We start from the raw sequence: 22490 nt of genomic DNA, 5'->3' as shown, positions 1-22490 counted from the left end.
AGACCTGTTTGCCCCATGTACAAGGCTCAACATTGGGCACCTTCAGTATTTGCATTACAGAGTGTATGGGTACATGCCCATTCTTCAGTAGAGGTGACACAAGTCATTTTGATTTATATCTGATTAAGTCAGAGGTTCCAAAACTGTGGTCCATGGACTAGCTTAATTCAGGTGTTCTGTGGTGTAGTTCATGACTAAATGCCACTGACAGACTTGCCTTCTGTGAATCTGTCTAATCCCCATCCTTTTAGACCATTGGCCATCACCACATCCTATGGTGAAGAATCCCTTATATTATGTGTTGTGGAAATTATGTTATGCTTTTCCATGCTTCAGGAAAATTCAGGTGGGCATGTGAATTCAAGTGACGGTGGCAATACACACATGTAATTAAATATATATGATAGATACTGAATAGGGATCCAAAGCTCTTTCTTGAAAGTCAGTGTGATGTGTGGTGGCCCTGAGATAAACATTGCGAGATTGTGACACCCACCCACCCGAGTTACTTACAAACAGCAGGAATCAGTACCAAATGTTGTGACACATGGCACACACAAATTATAATCTTTATGGGTCATAACCATGCCCAGGATATTCGACTTGTTATAGAATCTGAAAACCTGTGCAAAAGTGCTTGATTAGAACAATTCTGCTTACATATTAACATTTTAAAAAGAAAAGAAAAACTACTTAAAATGTCAGGTTTTAATTTTTTTTAAATTTAATGCATGCCATTCACACAATATTTACATATTAAAAAAAACCTCGTAACAAAATGCCCAAGGGAATCCAATGAGTAAAATGTAGTTTTGGCCTCATTTAAGGTCCAGCCTTGGGTCAAAACTATTTCAGGAAACATAACTGTTCAGACATTTCCAGTGTCTTCACCAAGTACATTCATACTATGAATAACATAGTGAAAGTTTGCTCTGGGAAAAAAAAAATCAAATACCACTTCATGGTAAAAAAAAAAAAAGACACCCCGCATACAAGCCAGCTAAACCCTCCATCTTTTCTCTCACCTTCTAAAATGCAAGAGGCACTCTGCAAAAAGACTTTTTTGTATAACTACATATACAAAACAACATTTTAAAGCAAATGTAAGTTCTATTTTGTGCAATAGGATTTACATCCTAGTAGCAGGACAATCCTATACATATTTATATGCAGTAAGTGAGGCTTCCTTCTGAGTAGAGATCTATAGGACTGCACTGTAAGTCTATTTAAAATTGCAGCCTTAGTTGTGGGGAATTTTATTAGCCAAACACAGAAACCTTTCCTAAGTCTGATTACTTTTAGTACTGGAATCTTTCACCATGTCAGAGCTTTAATGTTCACATCAGAGAAAGAAATTCAACAGGTTTTGAAAGCAGTAGTGTTAAAATCTTGAGTTTATGTCATGTGGCTATTAACAGCATAGGAATCATGCCTCAAAAAAGTGGCAACTAACATCTTCCATGACTATTACTGCTTATGAGTAAAGCTACATTCTGTTTTGTCATTTGGACACAAATGCAATGATTAATGAACATACAGCATTTTATTGAGATGGCTCACGTGTATTTTTTATAATGATCTGCTTTCTGAAGTGATTTGCAAAGGAATGAACATAGCTGCCATCTTTGTTGAGGTGAGTAGGGAAGTTTCCATATGCACAATCTCTGTGTGTACACCTCAGAACACAGTGCATCCTAAGAGAGGTTTGGTTTCAGGCAGTGACACCAGTTTACTCTTGACAGGTCTCTCCAGCATCTGGCTATGATGTTTCTGGCTGCTGAGAGTAGGTGGGTTTATAGTGTGCATGGGAATTATTATCTTGGAAGATGTTTAGTAGGGCCAGTTCTGGGATGACTTCTAATAGCTGTTTAGTTACTTTGCTTATTTGTTGTAGGACTGTTGTCCAGAAGAGTTGGATTTTGGGACATTCCCGCCACATGTGGAAGTATGTGCCTGTGGAACTGCAGCCTCTTCAGCATTTTGGTTACTTCACATCCAGTTCTGAATTCTGATACAGAAAATGAGTTCTCATAGATCAAATTAAGCTATGACTACGGGTCTTCCAACCATGAAAAGCACATATTCTGTCATACTAAACTATTGTACCACTATAGCATATTAATAATAAATTTTGAACAAATTTAGTAAATGTAACATTTTTTCAAACTATTCCCCTTCCACCCCCAAAATCATTCAGGGTGCTAAAATATATCCGCAGCAGATCCGGGTTGTCTTTCCTTTTGCCTGTATGTAACATTTTTAAATGTTGTGGTTGAGCCTCTGTACAATGGGTTTATTCCCTAGAAAAGAGCGGGAAAATTGTATTCAGTAAATTACTTCATATTTGATTCTGTGGCTTTTTTTTTTTACTGCATTTGGTTTTTTTAACAAAAACAGTTAATAAATAGATCTGTACTTAAATCTGATGTTAAATGAAAAATGCAAACAACTGAAGTAAAATATTTAGTATATTTCCCAAGAAATAACTTAGGCCATCGAAGGGTCATGATGATCCTATTTAGTTTCTATTTCTGTAGAAGTATAACAGAAACAAGTTAGTCTATTTCACATAGAATTAGTAGTATACTATATTAGTTGTCCTGTGCTAAAAAATGCAATCTCTAACCAGATTTGTGCTTGTATATAACAAAGTAACTCCACTGAATGGGATTGTGGTGTCAAGCAATTCATTCCTCCTGCTCTTAATTGCTTGTTCATGGAGCATCAATGATAAAACAAATTACAAGCTCTTCCTATTAATGGCAATTTAATTTGATATTGCTACAAGCATTGTTCTTCCTGGTGGAAAAGGCTTTTCACATGTCATACTTCACTATGTTCTATATGTACATTGTTCCTTTTACCTCAGAAACCCTATCTAGTTTCTAGCATCACAAGACATAGCCTCTCTTATAGATTGTGGGGCTTAGGTAGAGAAAAGCGCAGCATAGGTTGTTGGCTATCCAGTGTGATACTGGGCTTTAAAATTTAATTGTTACCTCAAAGCCAATTAGTAAGATGCACACACTGGAATTCCTTGCATGAGGAGGACGCCATTAAGCAGGGATAGAGAACCTCCATCAGCCCCAGTCAGCATGGCCAATGGTCAGGGATGGTGAGAGTGCAACAACATCTGGAGGAGTGGAGGAGTGGAGGCAGAGGGGTGGAACACAGATTCTCCATATGAAGCTGCTGGGGTTTGGGGTGAGGGCTGAATCTCCTCAGCCATAATGCCATTGCCACTTGCCCTTAGCAGTTTGGCCAGGGAGAGCCTGCCTCTACACACTCAAGAAATGGGCAGGGAAGTTTGCCAGTAAGCTGCAACACAGAGCTAGAGAAACTGTATGTGTTTCTGTCCCTCTCAGATATGGTGGTACACTTCCATTGGGAAGTAAACCCAGGGGGTGACATTTCATGAGGAGTCAGACACCTACTGGGTTGAAAGCAGCACATGCCTTTGTTGCATGCTGCCTTCTATATAGATGTTAATAAGTTCTGCCTGGGCCAAATTGATCTTCAGATGTGAATACCGGTATATTTACTCCTTACTTTAGATACTTTCAGGAAAGAACTATGATGTTTCCTTCGTATTCTGAAATATCCTTATTTTAGACATTTCAACAATTTTAATGCCACTATGTTCAGGTATGTCTTAGTGAGTCAGTGGAGTGCACTGCAGAACATTCAGTTTTTCTTGAAACACAAAATCTACCCAAAACATGTGGCAGCTGCCATTTTGCAACTGAATAAAGTAAAGAACTATGAAATTTTACGTACTGTTTGCCATTTGGCCTTCGATCTCTCTGCTTCAAAATTAGCAACTTCTTTGCGGTCATGAAATGAAACAAACAGTTTCCATATGCAAAGCAAGACAACCCCAGTGAGGGAGATAGCAATCGAAAGACCCAGCACAATCATTGTAATATTTGGAGGTTGTGGACAGGCTGTAAAAAGAAAGGAAAACCCACACATATGGTTACAAATTAGGCTACACATTTGAAAAGATGCTCTGAGTGGTTTAGTTCTGTATGCTTTTCATGTAAAGACTGGCATCCTAAGCCAGATCCCAGTGAAACAACAAGGGATGTTATGTATGCTGGCTGCCTCATTCACTTCATTTTATGAGGAAATTCTGCATGAATGAAGGAATGCACATGTGGAGCTCCACCTATCATTCAAATGAATAGGACAAACCTTGGGAGCATCCACAGTAAATCAGATGATACATAGCTGAAAATAAACTTAGCATTGTCAGCCAGGCTGGTTTCTTTTCCATATTGCTTCTTATCAATGGTTGTGTAAGAAACGAATATCTTAGGTGCACTTTCTTAGCTCATTGAAGAACAGTCTCTCTATAACTTATTGCCTTCGAGACTGAAAACTGGACCTCCTCTTCAGCTCCCTGTACCCCTGAAAAGCTTCTTTGGTTGGGGGTCAGTGGATTCTCCTGAACACTGCGGAAATTTCAGAGGCAGTTTTAGGGCACTGCGACTGGTGTGGTGACACTACTACAACAGAACCTGAGAGGTGGGGTGCACTGAATTTTTTTGCGTTGCACAAGGTGCCACTGAAATTTGAGAGCCCCAAGTCTTCCACTGGTGGAATGGAGCATTTCCAGAGAGTGTTACCCAAAATATGGTTGAGCTCCACTTGCACATGATGCAACTGTTTTGGCCAATTTGCTCTCCACTGCCCCCAACCTCAGCATAGGAAAATGTGAGAGCATTTTCAGGCAGATAGTAGAAAGGATAGGAATGGAAAATGGTAAAAACCCCTTCTGAGAGCGTCCTCGTCCCTGCAGTTCTCAGGATCCAATCCAAATTTCCAGGCCAACTTTTAAAAATATATATACTTGTTAGTAGTGTATGTAAGAAATTATTTACCAAACCCAAGTTGCCTACCTTTTTGATTTATGCTACGAATGGTTGTTTTCCCCTGTTCATCAGCTGCCATTTGAAATGTGATAGCACATTCATTTTCTCCAAGTAACAAACAAGGGACAAATTTATCTTCCATGATATCTGTGGGGGAAAACACTTTTTTTCAGGTCAAAAACCATTCATCAGGCAGTAACCATGCAGATTAAAGGATTTATATCACAAGGCTGTTTTCAACAGGCACTAAGGAAGGAAGCTAAAATACTTAAAAGAATTTCACACAATACTTCTACCAGTAAAAGGGTTCCCCCCTCCCCGTTTTTGTTACACTTTGCACTTAGGTTTCAGTTGAGAAGGTCCAGGTGTTGTCAATCTGCATTGACCATCAAGAGCACCCACCAAGTCTGCTGTAATTTGAAATTCAATGAATTGGAAATACTTCCAAGAGAGATGTCACAGCTATTTAGGGAATATAATAGCCCTGATTATAGTACAAAGTAAATAATATGTTCTCTTTGTTTTTTTGCTACTGGTAGTATGTCTAGACTGTGTTTCAATGCATAGCATGTTCACTTCTCAGAAAAAGAAAGGAAGGCTACTGATCCTTTTCAAAGGAGCTGCCGCATATTGCTTCCAGAATGTTGTTATAAAGATTAAGGTAAAGTGCATTTCAATAGTGATTAAATCAAAATATTATGAAAAGAACTGAAGCCTTTGGAGAATTCTAATGTTGCTCACTGAAAAATAGATAAAAATGAATCTAAGATTAACCTAAGATTTTCCAATTTTTATTTGCCTCTGTGCATTTAATATGATTCTGCAAAAAATGTTTTCACCTAAATAGGAAAAAGTTTATGCCCCTTCAAGAGCCTAGAAGGCATGGGTTTTGTGTGAAGAACTGTGACTGACCACGAAAAGGAAGAACAATGGAATATGAATCAGTTCACTTTAATGTACCTACAGGTGCTAAATGTCAAGTCTACAATCCACAAACTATTTTCAAAAAAACAGTAATAATGGTCCTCATGGAAGTTCCTCTGAAATCTATAGCCACACCATGTAAAGTACCATATTGGTGTAATTGGCAGAAACAAACAGTTTGCTGAAAGATTCCGCTTGCCCTCCAAACAACCTTATTTATAAGTACTTATTTCGTAGTAACTTCCATTGAACTTCAATGGGTTTGCTTCCAAGTAAAATGCATATAATTGCTGTGCATATCTTGACAGTGGGGCAGAGGATAGAAGGAGGGAAGGACAAGGCAAAGATAATAAGGTGGGTATAATTGTAACTGAAAACACTACAACTTTGAAAAAGTTGAATGCCCATGTATGACCATTCTCTGGGCCTAAATGAGGCCTAGGTGAAGACAGGCTCTTCCCATACCAATGCAGAAAAATAGCAGGAGAATGCTTCTCTCCACAAGCGTCATGAGTTAGGTTGCGCATATGCACTTCCCTCATCATAGCACTGGAATAGCAAGTTAGCTATTAGTCTTGCTGAAATTGTGGTGGATTCATGGAAAGTAAGCAGAGTTTTCATTCCACTAAGGCTGCATACCCAGCACTCTGAAAGCACATGGCTTCCCCTAAAGAATATTTGAATTGTAGTGTAAGGGTGCACACTTAAACTACAGTTCTCAGGATTCTTTAGGGGAAGCCATGTGCCTTCAATGTATGTAAAAGAAATCCTCTGCACAAATTCTCACATGTATAGGGATCCTTGTACAGTGCTTTGCTTTGCTTCCCTTCACCCAATTCTCTGCTACCAAGAAATATACTGTTGCATTTTTTAAAAATATATATATAATAATGATCCTTGTACAGTGCTTTGCTTTGCTTCCCTTCACCCAGTTCTCTGCTACCAAGAAATATACTGTTGCATTTTTTTAAAAAAAAATATATAATAATGATGTTGGTACAGAATGTAAACATCAGTTTATTGTTTCTATCTGAAAAGCCTTTCATTTGTTCCTAGCAATTTGGGGCAACCATCGTCAAGATGCTGATCTACTAAAAACACCTCATTTAGGTGTTTGACCTAATTATTATATCTGTGAGGTCATGTCTGTGAAGTGTTTACAGCACCCCAGATGATCTTACTTGATCTCAAGAACTACAGTTTTGTCTGTTATTCATATTTTTTGTGGGTGGGAATAGAGTTGACAAATGACTTCATGTAATAGATAAAAAGAATGAGTCTCATTCCCCCCTCCTTTTAGAGAAGCTCTACTTCTTGGTCAGCTATTTGACATCAGTTCTGCCGCTGGGGTCAACAATGAGTCTGGGTTGTAAACCGGAAAGAGAAATTGCCTCTCTTCCTGCTTTAAAGAATTTAACAATTCCTATCCAAGTTTGAGGATGAAAGGTGAAAATTCTTTCAAAAAGGGCCCTTCTTCTGTACCTTTAACAAATTTAGCAGGTGAAAATTTTGTAGCACAGAAATCATTGTGTGAGATAAAGAAGTCCCAGAATATTGTCTGTAGGCACCTTCTGCTGCTAAACAGTTCTGGATAAGGGGCAGTGCCTGTCTCAGAGCAAAATAAATTTTTAAAGCTTCATATGGTTAATTTCCCTGCATCAAGTTGCAGTTAAAAGAAAGGCACAGGAGTACCTGCTAAAACATTGCCAGCCCTGAACCTGAAATTGTTGTAGCTCTTTTCTGTTTGACTAGTGCTAGTGTCAGGGAGCTCATCTATTCCCAGCATTTCTTTATTTTGCAAACAAATCCCATAAACATCTACTCTTTTCATCTTCCTTCACATTGGATCACATTTCTGTAAACTGAGATAATCAGTTCTGTTGTCAGCATAATGAATTTGTTGCATACATTTAGTTGCGTAAACATTTGACCTTGAACACCAGAATTTACTCCCTGCACACTAAATCAGGTAGACATATAAGTCATACGCCTGATGTATTTATCCCATGTATATGTCTAAAATATTATATATTTAATGCTAAGATTTCTGACATGAATTCTTAGAGCAAGATGCAATAGAATAAAATAACCAAATACACATTAACAGTTAAAAACATACAGGCCAGTCTATACTTTATATTGAATAAGCTACCCCCACTTCCTGAAGGAAGACCTTAGATCAGGGATGAGCAACCTGAGGCCCTCCAGAAGTTGTTGGACTATAACTCCCATCACTCCTGCCCACTGGCCATACTGGCTAAGGTTGATGGAAGCTGAAGTCCCACAACATGTGGAGGGTCACAGAGATTCTTCACTTCTACAATAAAATAACAGAATGACTTGAAAAATACAAGCAGCAGCATGTAATAAATACTACTGGGGATAAATAAGCCTACAACCAACGGTGCCTAAGCAATACATTTAAATAAATAAATGTACTACATACCTTCTCCACTACTGACAGTCGCATCAACCAATTTACATTTCTCAGCGCACTCTTCCTGAGACTGATCATTAGACGCTAAATAGCATTCTACGCAGCTCCTGAGAAAAAATGATTCAACAGCTCATCAATCTCTGTCAGTTACAAGGCACCAGGAACAAAAGGGAATACATATGTAGTGTTCATTTTCAAAAGTAACTTACAAAAGATCTACATGGGTCAATAAGTAGTACTTAGCAGTGTTATGTGTACTGCATTTAAAAACTCTGAAGAAATATCCTGCAGTTAAGTCTTTTCCTGCACTTCCCCCCCTTCCTTCTTTAAGCTCTCATTGGATATAAAACACAAGAGGGCAACATTATACATGTACATTAGTGTGTTGGCTGCAGTGTGTAGATGTGTCACGCGAACACTACCCACACTCCTCCCAGGGCTGGAAAAGGGTTAGCTTAACCTCCAGTTTGCTAGTAAAACTGAATTACTGTGTTGCAAAATGATGCAAAAGTGAATCACTGTGTCATGAAATGATGCACCTCTAAAAAAGTGTGTCACCAACATGAAGAGTCTGGAAAGCTCTGATGTACAGCATCAGTGAAAACCTTGAGTAAACGTGAGGCTTGATTAGCATTATGTGCTCTCTACAGAGCTTTCCTTAGGCTTAGTCCAGAGGCTGAATGTGGTGGCAAGATTGCTAACTGGAGTGATTGATTGCTGACACATAACAGTTGTGTTATGGGATCAGCACTGGCCGCTATGAGGCAAGTTGTAGCTATTGGTCTATAAAGCCCAGGGGCATACCCAGGCTGTCACCTGCCAAGGGCACAGAGTCGGGGGTTGCAAAAACCATGCCTCTCCACTCCGAGCTGGAGCGACTAGGAGCCCACCTGCCCATCCACATGCTTCCTCACTGCTCTTCTGCTGCTCTGGGTGGAAAGGTGAGGCATGTAGTCTCTTCTGGGCACTTCCACAGCAGGGCTCCAAGGGTGCAAGTGGTGGGTGCAAGGGACCCTAGGTATGCCTCTGACAAAGCCCTTAACAACTTGAGACCATGGCACCCAAGAAATAAAGAGTTACTAGAAAATGCCTTGGCTTTTAGTATGGTATTTTATTTTCTTGTTTACACAGACTATTGTTGTCGAACAGAAATTTGCTCTAGAATGGGATATATAATTTCCAAAGTCAACTTGACATATAGATGAAGACTGCAGGTGCAATGTATAATTTTAACTACTTAAACCTCATTAAAATCCAAGGGACTAAAGTGTGCCTGACTTTGGGACGGGTATGGCCTATGACTTTAGCCTTTAGTCATAATCAAAACTGGGTTCCTAATAGACCCTCCCCAAGTGTAGCATCATGATAAAAGGGAAGAAAGAAAAAGAAACCCTGTTTCTTCTCTTAACGGAAGTCGCTAGCATATTAGTCACATTTCTTAAAAGGTACAAATGAAAATATTAGTTAAAATTAAATGTGTTTGTTGATTTAACTGATGGCTAGAAATGACATAATTAAATTCATTGAAGAATTATGCGCAAAGAAAAAACGTATCTGAATTGATCTAACACCCACACAAGTTAGTGGAAAGGTTGTTAATTATTCATCTGCAATTGAAGCCAGGTCTGAGCTTCCTAGTTAAAGAACATAATGAATGACATTCATGAAAGAAATTTACATGTATTTTCATACAACCTACCAGAAAAATGACTAATCTAACGATAACTTGAACTGGAGTTCAAGGAGTGCAACTTGATCCTATGAGTAATTCTGCCAGCAAATACGTGTTTCATACAGGTCACAATGACCACTCTGCTTGCAAAAGCCATTATATGGGGCATTGCCTTGATGTTGCAATCCAAACCATGGCACAGCAACAGTAGTGACTAATTTTTATTTTAATAGTTGTTTTCCCCACTTTGGTGTTTGCCACCCTGGGCTCCTTTGGGAGGACTGGTGGGATAGAAATTGAATAATAATAACCAGTGCTTTGGGGGGGGGGAGTAAAAAGCGAGAAGTGCTGGTACTCTTTGCCAGTGAATACCAGCATAAAAAGCAGCAGCAGCAACAACAATAACAACAGGACATTGAAAGTAAGAAAAATATATCAGGCAATAAAAGGTTAAAGGTAAAGGTAAAGGACCCCAAACAGTTAAGTCCAGTAAAGGTGACTATGGGGTGTGGCTCTCATCTTGCTTCAGGCCGAGGGAGCCGTCATTTGTCCACAGACAGGTTTTTGGGTCATGTGGCCAGCATAACTAAACCACTTCTGGAGTGACGGAACACTGTGACAGAAGCCAGAGTGCAGGGAAATGCTGTTTACCTTCCCGCCACAGTGGTATCTATTTATCTACAGGCGTGCTTTCGAACTGCTAGGTTGGCAGAAGCTGGGACAAAGCAACAGGAGCTCACCCCATCGTGCCGATTCGAACTGCCAACCCTCCGATCAGCAAGCCCAAGAGACTTAGTGGTTTAGACCACAGCACCACCCGCTCCTTTTATATCAGGAAATACAGTAAATACACCAGACACAAACTCAGCACCCTTGAAATATTGCTATACTTTTGGACATGCAACAGAAACAGACATTTCCAGACATTTAAAGGCGTATAATTTACCGTTTAGAAGTGCAAGGGTCGGCATAGGGTGAGTATTTTTCACACGTGCTTCCTGAAACCCCGGGATTTGTGCACACACATTTTCCACACATGCATTCACCTCTCCCACTGCAGATTGTGCCGTCAGCAGAAGCACAGCTATTGGTGTCAGTGGTGCAGTTACAGTATTCACCCGTCCATCCACTGTGGCATCTACACTGACCACAGTCACAGTTGCCGTTGCCTAAGGAAAGTCATGGAGGTTAGTTCTTGTTTTGATTTCTGTTCTCCCCCAAGCCAAGGTCTCAAAGCCCACAATAATTCGATCAATCATTATGTCCCTCAAATAACTCTGTCATTCGCAACCTTTCCCTCTTAATCCCCACAAAGCTGCCTCAAATGTTGATTGTGGAGTTTGGGGATGATAAATCCAAGAATTAATATAATTTGAAGAAATTCAGATAGCTGCTACAGTATTGTAGCACTTTCATTGGGACCAGCTAAAATGGCAAAGTACTGAGCTAGATTTTTAGGTTCGAAGGGTTGATGTTTCACAGACAAACTCCCTGACAATGCCAATCCTATGCGTGTTTATTCAGAAGTATGTCACATGGGGCTTACATCTTAGTAAATGTGTTTAGGTCATAGGGTTGCAATATTTTGAAGAGCAAAAAAGAGATGCTATGATGACTCTCATTTTAAATACCCCTACTATAGGGAGGCTATAGAAGCTGTGATATATTGCTGAGGGGGGCAGGAGAAGAGAAGAGGAAAGCAAGTCTTCAACCATCAGTTATGTCAAAACCAAAAAGTATAGTCAGAGACATTTTGGCAATTTTTTTTTTAAACCACCCAGACAGAAATGTTACCCCTGAAAAAGAGGATGTGTCCTGGAAAAAGAGGACACATGGCAACCCTAGTTTAGGACTGCAGCAGTTGTCTGCAAGAGCTCCTTGAACTACCCTGTTAAGAACAATCAATATGAATTTTTAAATGGATACTGTTTTAAACCTGAATACTGCTTATACTTGAATACTGTTTTTGAAATAGAGTATATATTCAATTGCCAACTTCTATTCTATTTTATTATTTATAATTTTAAAAAATGGCAGTTTGCAGTGGACTTACCTGCACATAGCAGTCCTCTAAATCTCCCACAAGAGAAACTGTCACATTCACAAAATGACCCATAAATATGTCCATATGCCGATGGGTGGCAAATGCACTGTCCACAAAAGCAGTCACCTCTTCCACTACAAGAGGTCTCCTCTGGAGAACTTTTGCAGGAACCTGTACTCAGTGAGTCTTTTTCACCACATTCACAGTGAGGACCCATGTAGCCTGGGTTGCAGGTGCACACCCCACATTCAAAATAACCATGTCCGCGATTGCACTTGAAGCTGTTCATTTCAGCTTCCTTCTGACAATTGCAGCTGCATTCTGACTGGATCTCAATTTCCAGAGCTTCATTCAAGCCCACCGGCTTTATTATGACGTTCTTCGGACTTTTCCCACAAGCGGATAGGCTTAAAGTCACATTGAAACTGACCTAGGAAAGGAGGAGGGGCATCTGTATTTAACCATTTATTGCTGCAGTGTACAAAAACGCAAAAGAACAAATATTAAAAATATAAGCTAACAAAATCAGCAAAGTCTAAGTATTCAAGAGAGCAGCTCCATTAGTGCAAGGATTTCTGTTCATGTAACAGAACTTTCCTTGTCTCTCCTTTCCCTGTGTTCCCATGCCCTACCTAAATCTGCTTTGGAGGGTTTTTGGGAATTCCAGAACGGATATAGGGGATGGGGGCAGTACGTGGAGAGAGGAGAGGGGAAGTTGTATTGTGCAGTCAAACATCTTTGAACTAACAAAACTATTTTATTGGATATCACCCTAACATTTTATTAGAGCACGAGCTTACACAGATTAGACTCCATTTCCTCCCCAAATGCAGCTGATGGGAAGCAGAAAGAGAATGAAATCCCTGACTAAAGATGTTTTACCATTTGATGCTGTCTTTGGCTTGGGGAAAATTCATTGTTTTATTGCATTGTAATGTAGTTTCTTTGGTTTTATTGTTTGTTATTATATACATGTTGTATTTGTTATTTTGTAAACTGCTTAGAGACTGGCTTAAGCATTAAGCAGTATATAAATTTAAATAATAACAACAACAGTACAAACTTTGGCATGCCTACTTCGAAGTAAGCCCCATACAACACAATCACAAGCACATTTTTTGCAGGGAATAAGCAATTGCTTGGGGACTTACATCTGAGCAAACATGCATAAACATTGCGCTGCACACAATGGAAAACACAAGAAGGAAGCATTCGCTTTTATGCAATTTTAAAATCAATTTAACATAATATCTAGTAGAAGAACTCTTTTTTCTTTTTCTTTTTTAAAAAGAAGAAAACTATAATTGGAGGCAAAGAAAAGAAAATTCTGTTACAGCATTAAGTCAATTCCAGCTTAGTCCAATGTCGGAATTAACATTCTGCATGCAGGAACTTCACAGGGAACTCTGTGAATTGCAGCTCTGTGAGGGGAATAGGGGGTTCATAACAACTCTCAGCTGGTATGAGTTGTAGCCCACAACATCTGGAAGGCACCAGGTTGGGAAAGGCTGCTACACACCTTGACTGTTCCTTAGAATCAGGTTATAATCAGACTTACAATGAGAAACATGATTTATGAAATCAGAACCTACTTACCACCTCTCCCACTTGAATGTGAGAGCATTTCCTTTGGTGTGGAAAAGCAGTGTTGTTGTTACAAATGGCAGTGAAAGCAAGGTTTACCCCATCTGTGTCTCCCAACACCTCCAGCTCGATTTCTGACCGGAGTGCCTTAAAGGACATAATGATTGGAACAATGTCATTTCATTTGGGAAACTAACATCTTGGGAGGCCCTTTTCCAAGTTGCCCTGCCAAGTGAAGTTCAGCAGGTGGTTGTGGAAGAGAGAGTCTTTTCAGTATGTGGAATGCCTTCCACAGAGAGGGGCTCACATGGAACTTCATTTGACATCATTTCAGTACCCACTGAATATCTTTTTTTATTTTCCCAGGACTTTTAAAACCCATTTAAGTTTTTCGCAAGCAGGGTTTGAACTATGAGCAACAGAAGGTATTGAAGATTATAGTAGTTTTGTTAAGGTTTAAGAGATAGAAGACAGTGTGCAACAGAGGGAGAGAAACAGAAACACAATGAAAAAAGGGGTGGGAAGTAAAAAAAAAGTTTTTGTTATGTATTGAAATTTATGTATGAAATTTTGGAAAATTTAATTTAAAAAACTTCAGAAATGAATTAAAACCCATTTAAGTTTTAAGATGGTTTTAATCTCTCTCACTCACGTTTTTATGCTGCATTATGTTTTTAATTATTTATGTACCATTTTTTTCCTAGACTGCCTTTTGTCCCAAAGGATCTCAGGGCAGTGCACAACACATCTAAAAAAACATCGAAAATCAAAATGCCAATAAAAACAACTTTGCAACTAAGATATTTCAGCTGCAATTTAAAATAAACTCAAGCAACCTGCAGTGCTCACCCAAATGCTTGTAAAAAGTGATGTTTTCAGTTGCCTTGTAAAAATTATTAGTGAACGGGGTAGGCATGAAGTTTTATTTTTCTAAATGGGGTTCAAATTTGAGCCTGAATGAAACTGGGCAGCCTCAAAGTGCTTGGGACTGGGTTATTTTCAGAAATACAAAATCAAAGTCCCTCATCCCCTTACAGACATTTGCAGGAAAATGGGTAGGTTGCGGGTGATGAATCCCCTGTCTATTGCTTCTGTATGAATGAATGACTGAAAAGAGCTTTGGATTAGGTAGGAGGATATCTATTAATTTAGTCTGAAAGAGTAACTGATTGTGAAAATAGCTTGAGGTGTGCAATGGCATCTTTTACTTGAGAAATGCTCTGTAGGGTAGGACTCAAACCAATGGCTTCAAGTTACAAGAAAGGAGATTCTGACTAAACGTTAGGAAAAACTTTCTGACAATAACAGTTGTTTGACAGTAGAACAGTCTCTCTGGGAGGTTGTGGACTCTCTTCCTTGGAGGTTTTTAAACAGAGGTTGGATGACCATCTGTCATGGGTGCTTTAGCAGAGTGAGATTCTGCATTGCAGGGAGCTGGAGTAGATGACCCTTAGGGTCCCTTTCAACTCAGCAATTCTACGATTCTATGAAATAAAGATTGATAATACAATTTTTTTCTGTGTCTGAAATCTGGGTGATTCTAATCGCAGGCTGACCTGTTATGCCTTTACCTTTATCTTTATAAAGAATTTTCTTCTAGCCCTGGTCACATTGCAGACATTCAGAGTGGGCAAAGTTAACTTCCAAATGTAGTTTATTTGGTGAGAAAAGACAATGGATGAACACTAGCTTGAATTTAAATGAATTATGCCTGAATGATCTTAGTGACCCTCAGGTGAAAGCCTTGAAGGTTTCTAAGATACATGAGCAAGCATGCAGTAGGAAAATGTTGCTCAGCGAGTCTTGCAACATTTCATTTTATAGCTGAAATATGCAAAACCTGTGTTTGCAGTTTAACTTACTTCTCTTCAGTCTTATATATATTAACTGATAAAGAGAGTCAACTGCTGGTAAAGGGGTCTCCGTGTGGTCTTATTTAATAACTTTGTGTTCCAGCGCCAGTCTGTACTTCACATAAACTTTGACTGAAATGTCTGCTTTGAAGACACAAAACATCACTTCAGGTGTTTTTTTTTTGCAGTTTTTAACCTCTCAAGGCACGTACTGACATGCTCGCTGGAGGCTGTGACTTACGTTGGAAGGGAATAGGAGAACGTCTTACAACAAATATTTTGACAGCTCTCTCATATGCTCACTTCCTCTGAAGAATTTAAAAGCCAACACATCTGTGAATAATAATAACTTAGAGCTTTCCACTTTAAAATTGTGGCAGAAATCCAAGGACTCAAGAAACTTCAGCATGATTATCCTTCTGAGGGCAAATGACAATTATGATTCCTCCCCCCCCCCCCTTATGAGCACACTGAGGTGGAATGGTGAAGTTATTTTTCTTGGGACAAATACATTACTGAATTACATAGTACTGCTGGTGACATGGGGTGGCAGAATGGGGGCAGGGGAAAGAGCGCCAATATTTTTGTAGTAGGAATTACATTTGGCAGTGAAGTGAAATTAAATATATTAGACTGTTGTGATGGAAGCACCGCACAGTCAGGCAATCAAGAGCAAGCACCCCATGGGTTCACACAGTATCGTCCTCCTTCTTTCTTATGGTACCATTCCCTGTTCCATTAACACTATGATTGGCATAGGAGCCAACTCCTAGGGACCGAGTTCCCTATGGCCACCCCAATTGTGTGCATGTGCCACGTCATGTGATCAATTATGTGGGTGGGGCTTACCTGCCTCTCAACATTTAATTCAGGTTGGCATTCCTGATGTTTGGTATTACATCAGCATCAGCATTTTCACTAACCATAGTTAAACCAAACTACAGTTTGCAAACCCACTTCTAACCACAGTTGCAAATTTTCTACTTTATTTTACTTTTATAAAACAGATCTGGTATAGAAATAATTGCTTATATACCTTTATGAACAGAATCCTATGTAAGTATTTTCTCACAGCAGAGTTGGTGTGATCTGATCATTCAAAGTAGTGATTCCTAAAGTCACATTTACATACTCTAGGCCATGGGATGGCAAACTAAGGCCCGGGGGCTGGATCCAGCCCAATCACCTTCTAAATCCGGCCTGCGGACGGTCTGGGAATCAGCGTGTTTTTACATGAGTAGAATTTGTCATGTTATTTAAAATGCATCTCTGGGTTATTTGTGGGGTATAGGAATTCGTTTGTTGTTGTTGCTGTTTTTCAAAATACAGCCCGGCCCCACACAAGGTCTGAGGGACAGTGGACCGGCCCCCTGCTGAAACAGTTTGCTGACCCCTGCCTAGGCTTCTAAAAATTGTTACACTTTTCTGTCAGGGATGGAGAAATGATAAAAAAAAACTTGTTTCTTATTTTAAAGGCCTTTTGGTTGGAGGTACATGGGTTTATTATTTGGTAGGAATTGAGTTTTAAGGCTGTATTTTAGGGGAAGGAATGAAGCTCATAATTTGTATTAGGTCCATTTCCTGGCATGTGCAGGTAGGGTAGGGCTAGGAGAGACTCTTGCCTGAACCCTTCAAGAGCCACTGACAGTAAATGTCAACAATACTGAGCTAGATGAAACAATGGTTTGACTTGGTATAAGGCAGATTCCTACATTCCTGTCATGCATATCGGTTGCCATGCACACCTCTACTTGTTTTGATATACATCTGTACATAATGGGTATTACGAAAAACACCACAAGTACTTTCTGCTCCAAAGGAAAGTGATCTTATAAGTTGCCTGGAACTTTCCATTTCCCAGGAAAGTGTGGAATATGAAATGAAATAAGATGATTCAAAGTTGCAAGTAGCCGAATAAAGAATAGTAACCGAAAGCACATGTTTATAGATGGAGCTATGAACTGTGCCTATAATCTAAGCAAATGTCTCTGACTGTTTGCAATATATGTTTTTCCAGTTTTATCTTTCTCACTGGCTAAATGTGGACAGAAACAAAGGGAAAGCTACACCATTAAAACACACACCCTATAAACACTGTTACTGTGTTTTAATTATTTTATTGTACACTGCTTTGAGAGCATTGGGGACATCAGTCAAATGGGAGCTTATATATTTGACAAATATTGTCAAAACCATAATTTACTGACTGCATTCTACTTCTTAAGAAGTCTTGGGTGGCAGTGTGGGGCATAATAATCACATAGCTATAGCTAGGCAAACTGTTCATCAATAATATAATTCTTGCATTTTTCTATTACATCTTTTTTGATTCTGGAACTTTTCTCTGTGTGGTTTCTTTGTTTGACATCTGTGCATAACAAATGTTTCACACACCAAAAAAAGAGTGTGACCAAATTTTTATTTGCGCCAAATCACTAAGTTTCCACAGGCATTCAGAACTACTACTACTACTACTACTACTACTACTACCACCACCACCACCATTATTATTATTCCAGATATGCTTTCATATATATTCATACCTTATATGCATCAATGATCAACTGGAGAACATTTCCAGAATCCATCTGGAGTTTTCCAACAGTAGCTCCAGGAATAAGATTAGCATAGTTCTGCAAAACACAATTATGATCACAAAAATTATAATAATGTAATCTATAATTGGTGAAAACAAACATGTTTCTTGAATGCTTTTCATGAAACCCCTTTTGACTTCCCCTTTCCTCCCTCCAGCTTCCTGTAAAACCCCAGAATCTGTTCCAAACCTTCTGGAGCAGATTGGTGTGTGCAGAAAACTGGATTGGGAGGAGCGGAAGCTGTGTTGTGTGAGCATAAGTGGGATATTGTCTTATATGTTCCAATAGGATTATCAATTTACAGGTTAAAGCAAAAGGCAAGTATAATGTAGGATTCTCCATCCATGGGTTACCACCCTGCAGTATTTTCTCTCCACACCACCGCCACCATCCTTCTCTCCTTAGTTGGGTGCTGATGCTGGAGAAAGTGCTTGACGTTGCAAGGAAGTGAGGCAAAATAAGGAGAAGAGCTTTTTCTTTTTAAAGTCCAGAGTGTATGTTGGCCATTATAGGATTTACCATACATCTGCACATTACAGATACAGTGGTACCTGGGGTTAAGTACTTAATTTGTTCCAGAGGTCTGTTCTTAACCTGAAACTGTTCTTAACCTGAAGCACCACTTTAGCTAATGGGGCCTCCCGATGCTGCCACGCCTCCGGAGCACGATTTCTGTTCTCATCCTGAAGCAAAGTTCTTAACCCGGGGTACTATTTCTGGGTTAGCGGAGTCTGTAACCTGAAGCGTATGTAACCTGAAGCGTATGTAACCTGTGGTACCACTGGACAGGAAATGCAGAAAGCATCTGTGTAGTGTCGTATGTAAAGCTGCCCTAAATGTATCTATAAACTCTGACCATTTGATTTCTTCATACTTCTCTTGTGCTCTGTACTGCTGACAGCATTATGATCCTGCTGACGTACCATAACATTTTAGCAACGCAACGGAAATATCTCATGCCTTACGTTTACAGTGAAAAGTCAGCAGGATTAACTATATTTCACATTCTAGCAGGCAGTTGTACATGACAAATACTTGTGCCCAAGTACTCTGGAAGATGATTCTTAGAGTATATTGGCATTGCATTTCAGAAAAAAAAGACAGTTCATAGATTGTAAGGGAGAAATTGTGAAGTCAGACTCTGAAATAGTGCAGTCTTTTCCTGGCACATTGCCAAACTACAGCATGACATAACTCATTAGGGATCACTTTATTTCCATCAGTGCAATCTCACTGAATAGAAATCCATTACTGGAAGAAATAATATTGGAATATAGTCAAAGCTATTTAAGAAAATGGGACAGGTGGAAAAAGAATCATGTTGTAATAGGCCTGTTTTTAATATTTTGTGTTGCTGCATCCTGGTTCACCCATAACACAAAACCATGATTTGTTTAGCCAAAGTGTGGCTTGTTTGGATGTCCAAACTGAACCCAGCTGATTAAATGTGGTTTGCTTTATGGCAACTAATCACCATATGAATCACGTCTTTTAAAGACAATCTTTTGCTATTGTATCCAAACTCAATAAACTCGTTTAACCACGGTTTGGCCACCCCACCTTGGACACTTGCCAAACTACAGAGGCATAAATAAGGCAGCAGCACTAAGAGCACAAACCAAGCTTTGGAAAAACAAATACAGTCGTACCTCGGAAGTTGAATGCCTTGCAAGTCGAACATTTTGGCTCCCGAATGCAGCAAACCTGGAAGTGAGTGTTCCAGTTTGCGAACATGCTTTAGAACCCGAAAGTCCGACACAGCTTCCATGGCTTCCAATTGGATGCAGGAGCTTCCTGCAGCCAATCGGAAGCCGTGCCTTGGTTTCCAAATGTTTTGAAAGTTGAACGGACTTCCGGAATGGATTCCGTTCGACTTCTGAGGTATGACTGTAATTAACCTGTGATTAATAGAACAAACCACGTTTTAAAGAAACCATGGCTTGGCCTTATGTTCAAACACAGCTATTATGTGTGACTCTAGTGTCCAGAATCCAAAGAAATGCACAACTAATTTCACCTGCCTAGGAGATGGTAAATTATTTTCTTTGAACAGGGGCCCCACTGGTTGCATCTGGAAATTCACTTTTGAAATTGAGGGGAACTTCAAAAGCAGAGCATGATATATTAGACAGACCCAGGGTTTATGGAGTAAAACACAAAGTGTCTTTTGGAACATGCATCCCCTTGGACATATCTAAAACTGCAATCTCAGCTCTAAATGAAATTATTTCTGAATAAGCTTACATAGGATCAGGTTGTATCTCTTTACATCTTGGCCAATATAGGTATTTGTCACTCCAGATAATTACCAGTCTCAGAATATACCGCTGGTATTTGTTATTTCTCTTTAAAACAGAGTACACATTGTTGCTGAATGACATTTTCAACTAAAACACAACAAAGAACATAATGTCTAAAAGCAACTAAGTAACAGTAAGAGGATACAGTACAACTTGAATAACCAACCTACATAGAGCAGAAAGAAAGGGGGGGAGGAATCATGCTACTCACACAACTGAAGCAATGAGCAGGTAAATAATTAGAGTGTGAGCAAGCACAGTGAATTCAGGAAGCTGTAATTACCAGTAGATTTTTAAACTAGCACACCCCAATACACAATTGGAGAACAGTGAAACAGGATAACTGAATCTAAGTGTATAAATAAATAGAGCTGATTTGAACAAGTTTGTAACATGCCTGGAATGCAATGCTTTTGATTTAAATGACAGAACAGAACTTCCAGGATGAATTAATGATAGATTCAAGCCCTGCTTTGCTGGATAAGTGGAAGTTGTAATAATTATATGTGGGTTACTGCAATGTGGGTTAGATGGGACTGCTTTTGAGGGTGGTCAAGAAACTTCATTTCATTAAGACCATAGCTGCAAGATTGCTAATTGGGCTTGGGAAGGTAAGGGGGATATGAGCATATTAATTGATGTTTGCCAGCTCACTGGCTCACTGTGATTCCAAATCAATTCAGGCTCAGGGTTTTGACCTTTAAGGTTACAGTGGTACCTCTAGATATAAATGTGATCCATTCTGGAGCCCTGTTCGCATCCAGAAGCAAATGTAACTAGCGATGGCACATCTGCGCACGCGTGCATCGCTTTTCGCCGCTTCTGCACATGCGTGTGACATCATTTTGAATGTCTGCTCATGCAGAAGCAGCGAAACCCAGAAGTAACGTGCTCTGTTACTTCCAGGTTGCCGCGGAGTGCAACTTGAACACACTCAACCCGAAGCGCATTCAACCAGAGGTATGACTGTATTCACGACTTGGGAACAGGGTACTTCTAGGATCACTTGTTTCCATGTGCACATATTCAGATCTAAAGATCTTCTTCTGAGGCTGCTTCTTCAGCTGAGGTGCTATTGGACAAAGGATCTTTTTAGTGGTGGCACCTTGGTCATGTAACATTCTCTCCAGAAAGGCTTGTCTGGTGCCTACCTTGATGCAATTTTGGCACTATAAAAATACTTCATTCTTTTTCTTTTTAAAAACTGTCCTAGACCTTTAAATCTGTTCCTACTTTAAATTAATTTTTCATGGGCTGTTCATTTTAAAAATGATGTTCTTGGTGGTTTTATGGATTTATATTTGCATTTCTGATTTGTTTTTACTATAAACCCCTCTGAGAACATGTTTATAGATTTCATCTACATATTTTAAAAATACTAATTTTATAATATCTATCTACCTATCTAAATAGTATATATTGTAATGCAAAGAAATGAAAAGGATTTCTGTTAACTGTAGCATAACACCACTCTCAGTCATTCCACATAAAACATAACCCTCTATTTGTGATGCCAGTTATTTCAAGCTGTTAGATCTAATCTTGGGGGCTTTTACTTGTATTCCAGTCTATTTCTACGGGAGATTTGTATGAGAAGGGGGCTGCAGCTTACACCAGGATTCTCTCTAAAGATGCTCTTCTTTATATGTATGGAAATCTTGTCTGTGTGCAATACTAATTGACTGACACTTGCTGGAAACTGAGCTTTTGGAGGTAGACATTCCTGTTTGTATTCATACATGGTGGTCCAAATCTGTTCACATAGATACAGTGAGGGCTTCCATTGTGTATCTCCACATATGGAGTGACATCTAGGGTCAAACTGCACCTGCGATTGTGTCTAACTAAATAATGAGTCCCTTGTTCAGCAAGAAATCTTAATTCTAATGATACACGAATTGCAGAGTTCAGTTTCTTACAGGGCAACCCTACTATTCATATATGGGTTGCTGGGACAAAGAATAGGCATGGGCATAGGGGCACTAGCAGTGGGCATGGGGTGCCAGGTGAGATTTGATGGTGGAACAACCACCAAAGCTATTGCTATGTCGTTTCACTATGGGCAGGGGAGGTTTTGGGGGCCGCTTTAATTACCCACTGGGATAGCTCAGTCAGTGGAGTATAGGACTCTTATTCTCAGGGTCATGGGTTTGAGCCCCATACTGGGCAAAAAGATTCCTACATTGCAGGGCGTTGGCCCAGATG

General features: G+C 39.5%; 1 protein-coding gene across 6 annotated transcripts in view; it reads right to left on the bottom strand.

Annotated features, from left to right (window-relative positions):
• Positions 1–701: 701 nt before the first annotated feature.
• The window catches only part of ITGB6 (integrin subunit beta 6), a 69076-nt gene continuing 47287 nt past the window's right edge, over positions 702–22490 (bottom strand). For all 6 annotated transcript variants that reach the window (XM_083578943.1, XM_083578946.1, XM_083578945.1 and 3 more), the window contains 8 exons: positions 17932–18021; positions 13548–13682; positions 11961–12381; positions 10854–11076; positions 8245–8342; positions 4902–5021; positions 3778–3944; positions 702–2300 (listed from right to left, as the gene is read on the bottom strand). In XM_083578943.1, coding sequence (XP_083435069.1) covers positions 2202–2300; positions 3778–3944; positions 4902–5021; positions 8245–8342; positions 10854–11076; positions 11961–12381; positions 13548–13682; positions 17932–18021 — 1353 coding nt within the window. In that variant the 3' untranslated portion in view covers positions 702–2201. The remainder of the gene's footprint in view (positions 2301–3777; positions 3945–4901; positions 5022–8244; positions 8343–10853; positions 11077–11960; positions 12382–13547; positions 13683–17931; positions 18022–22490) is intronic.

This window comes from Podarcis filfolensis (genome assembly GCF_964270895.1).
Source record: "Podarcis filfolensis genome assembly, chromosome: 1".
Classification (NCBI taxonomy): Eukaryota; Metazoa; Chordata; class Lepidosauria; order Squamata; family Lacertidae; genus Podarcis; species Podarcis filfolensis.
Note: the sequence above shows the minus strand (reverse complement) of the source record. Positions and strands in the feature narration are given on the sequence as shown.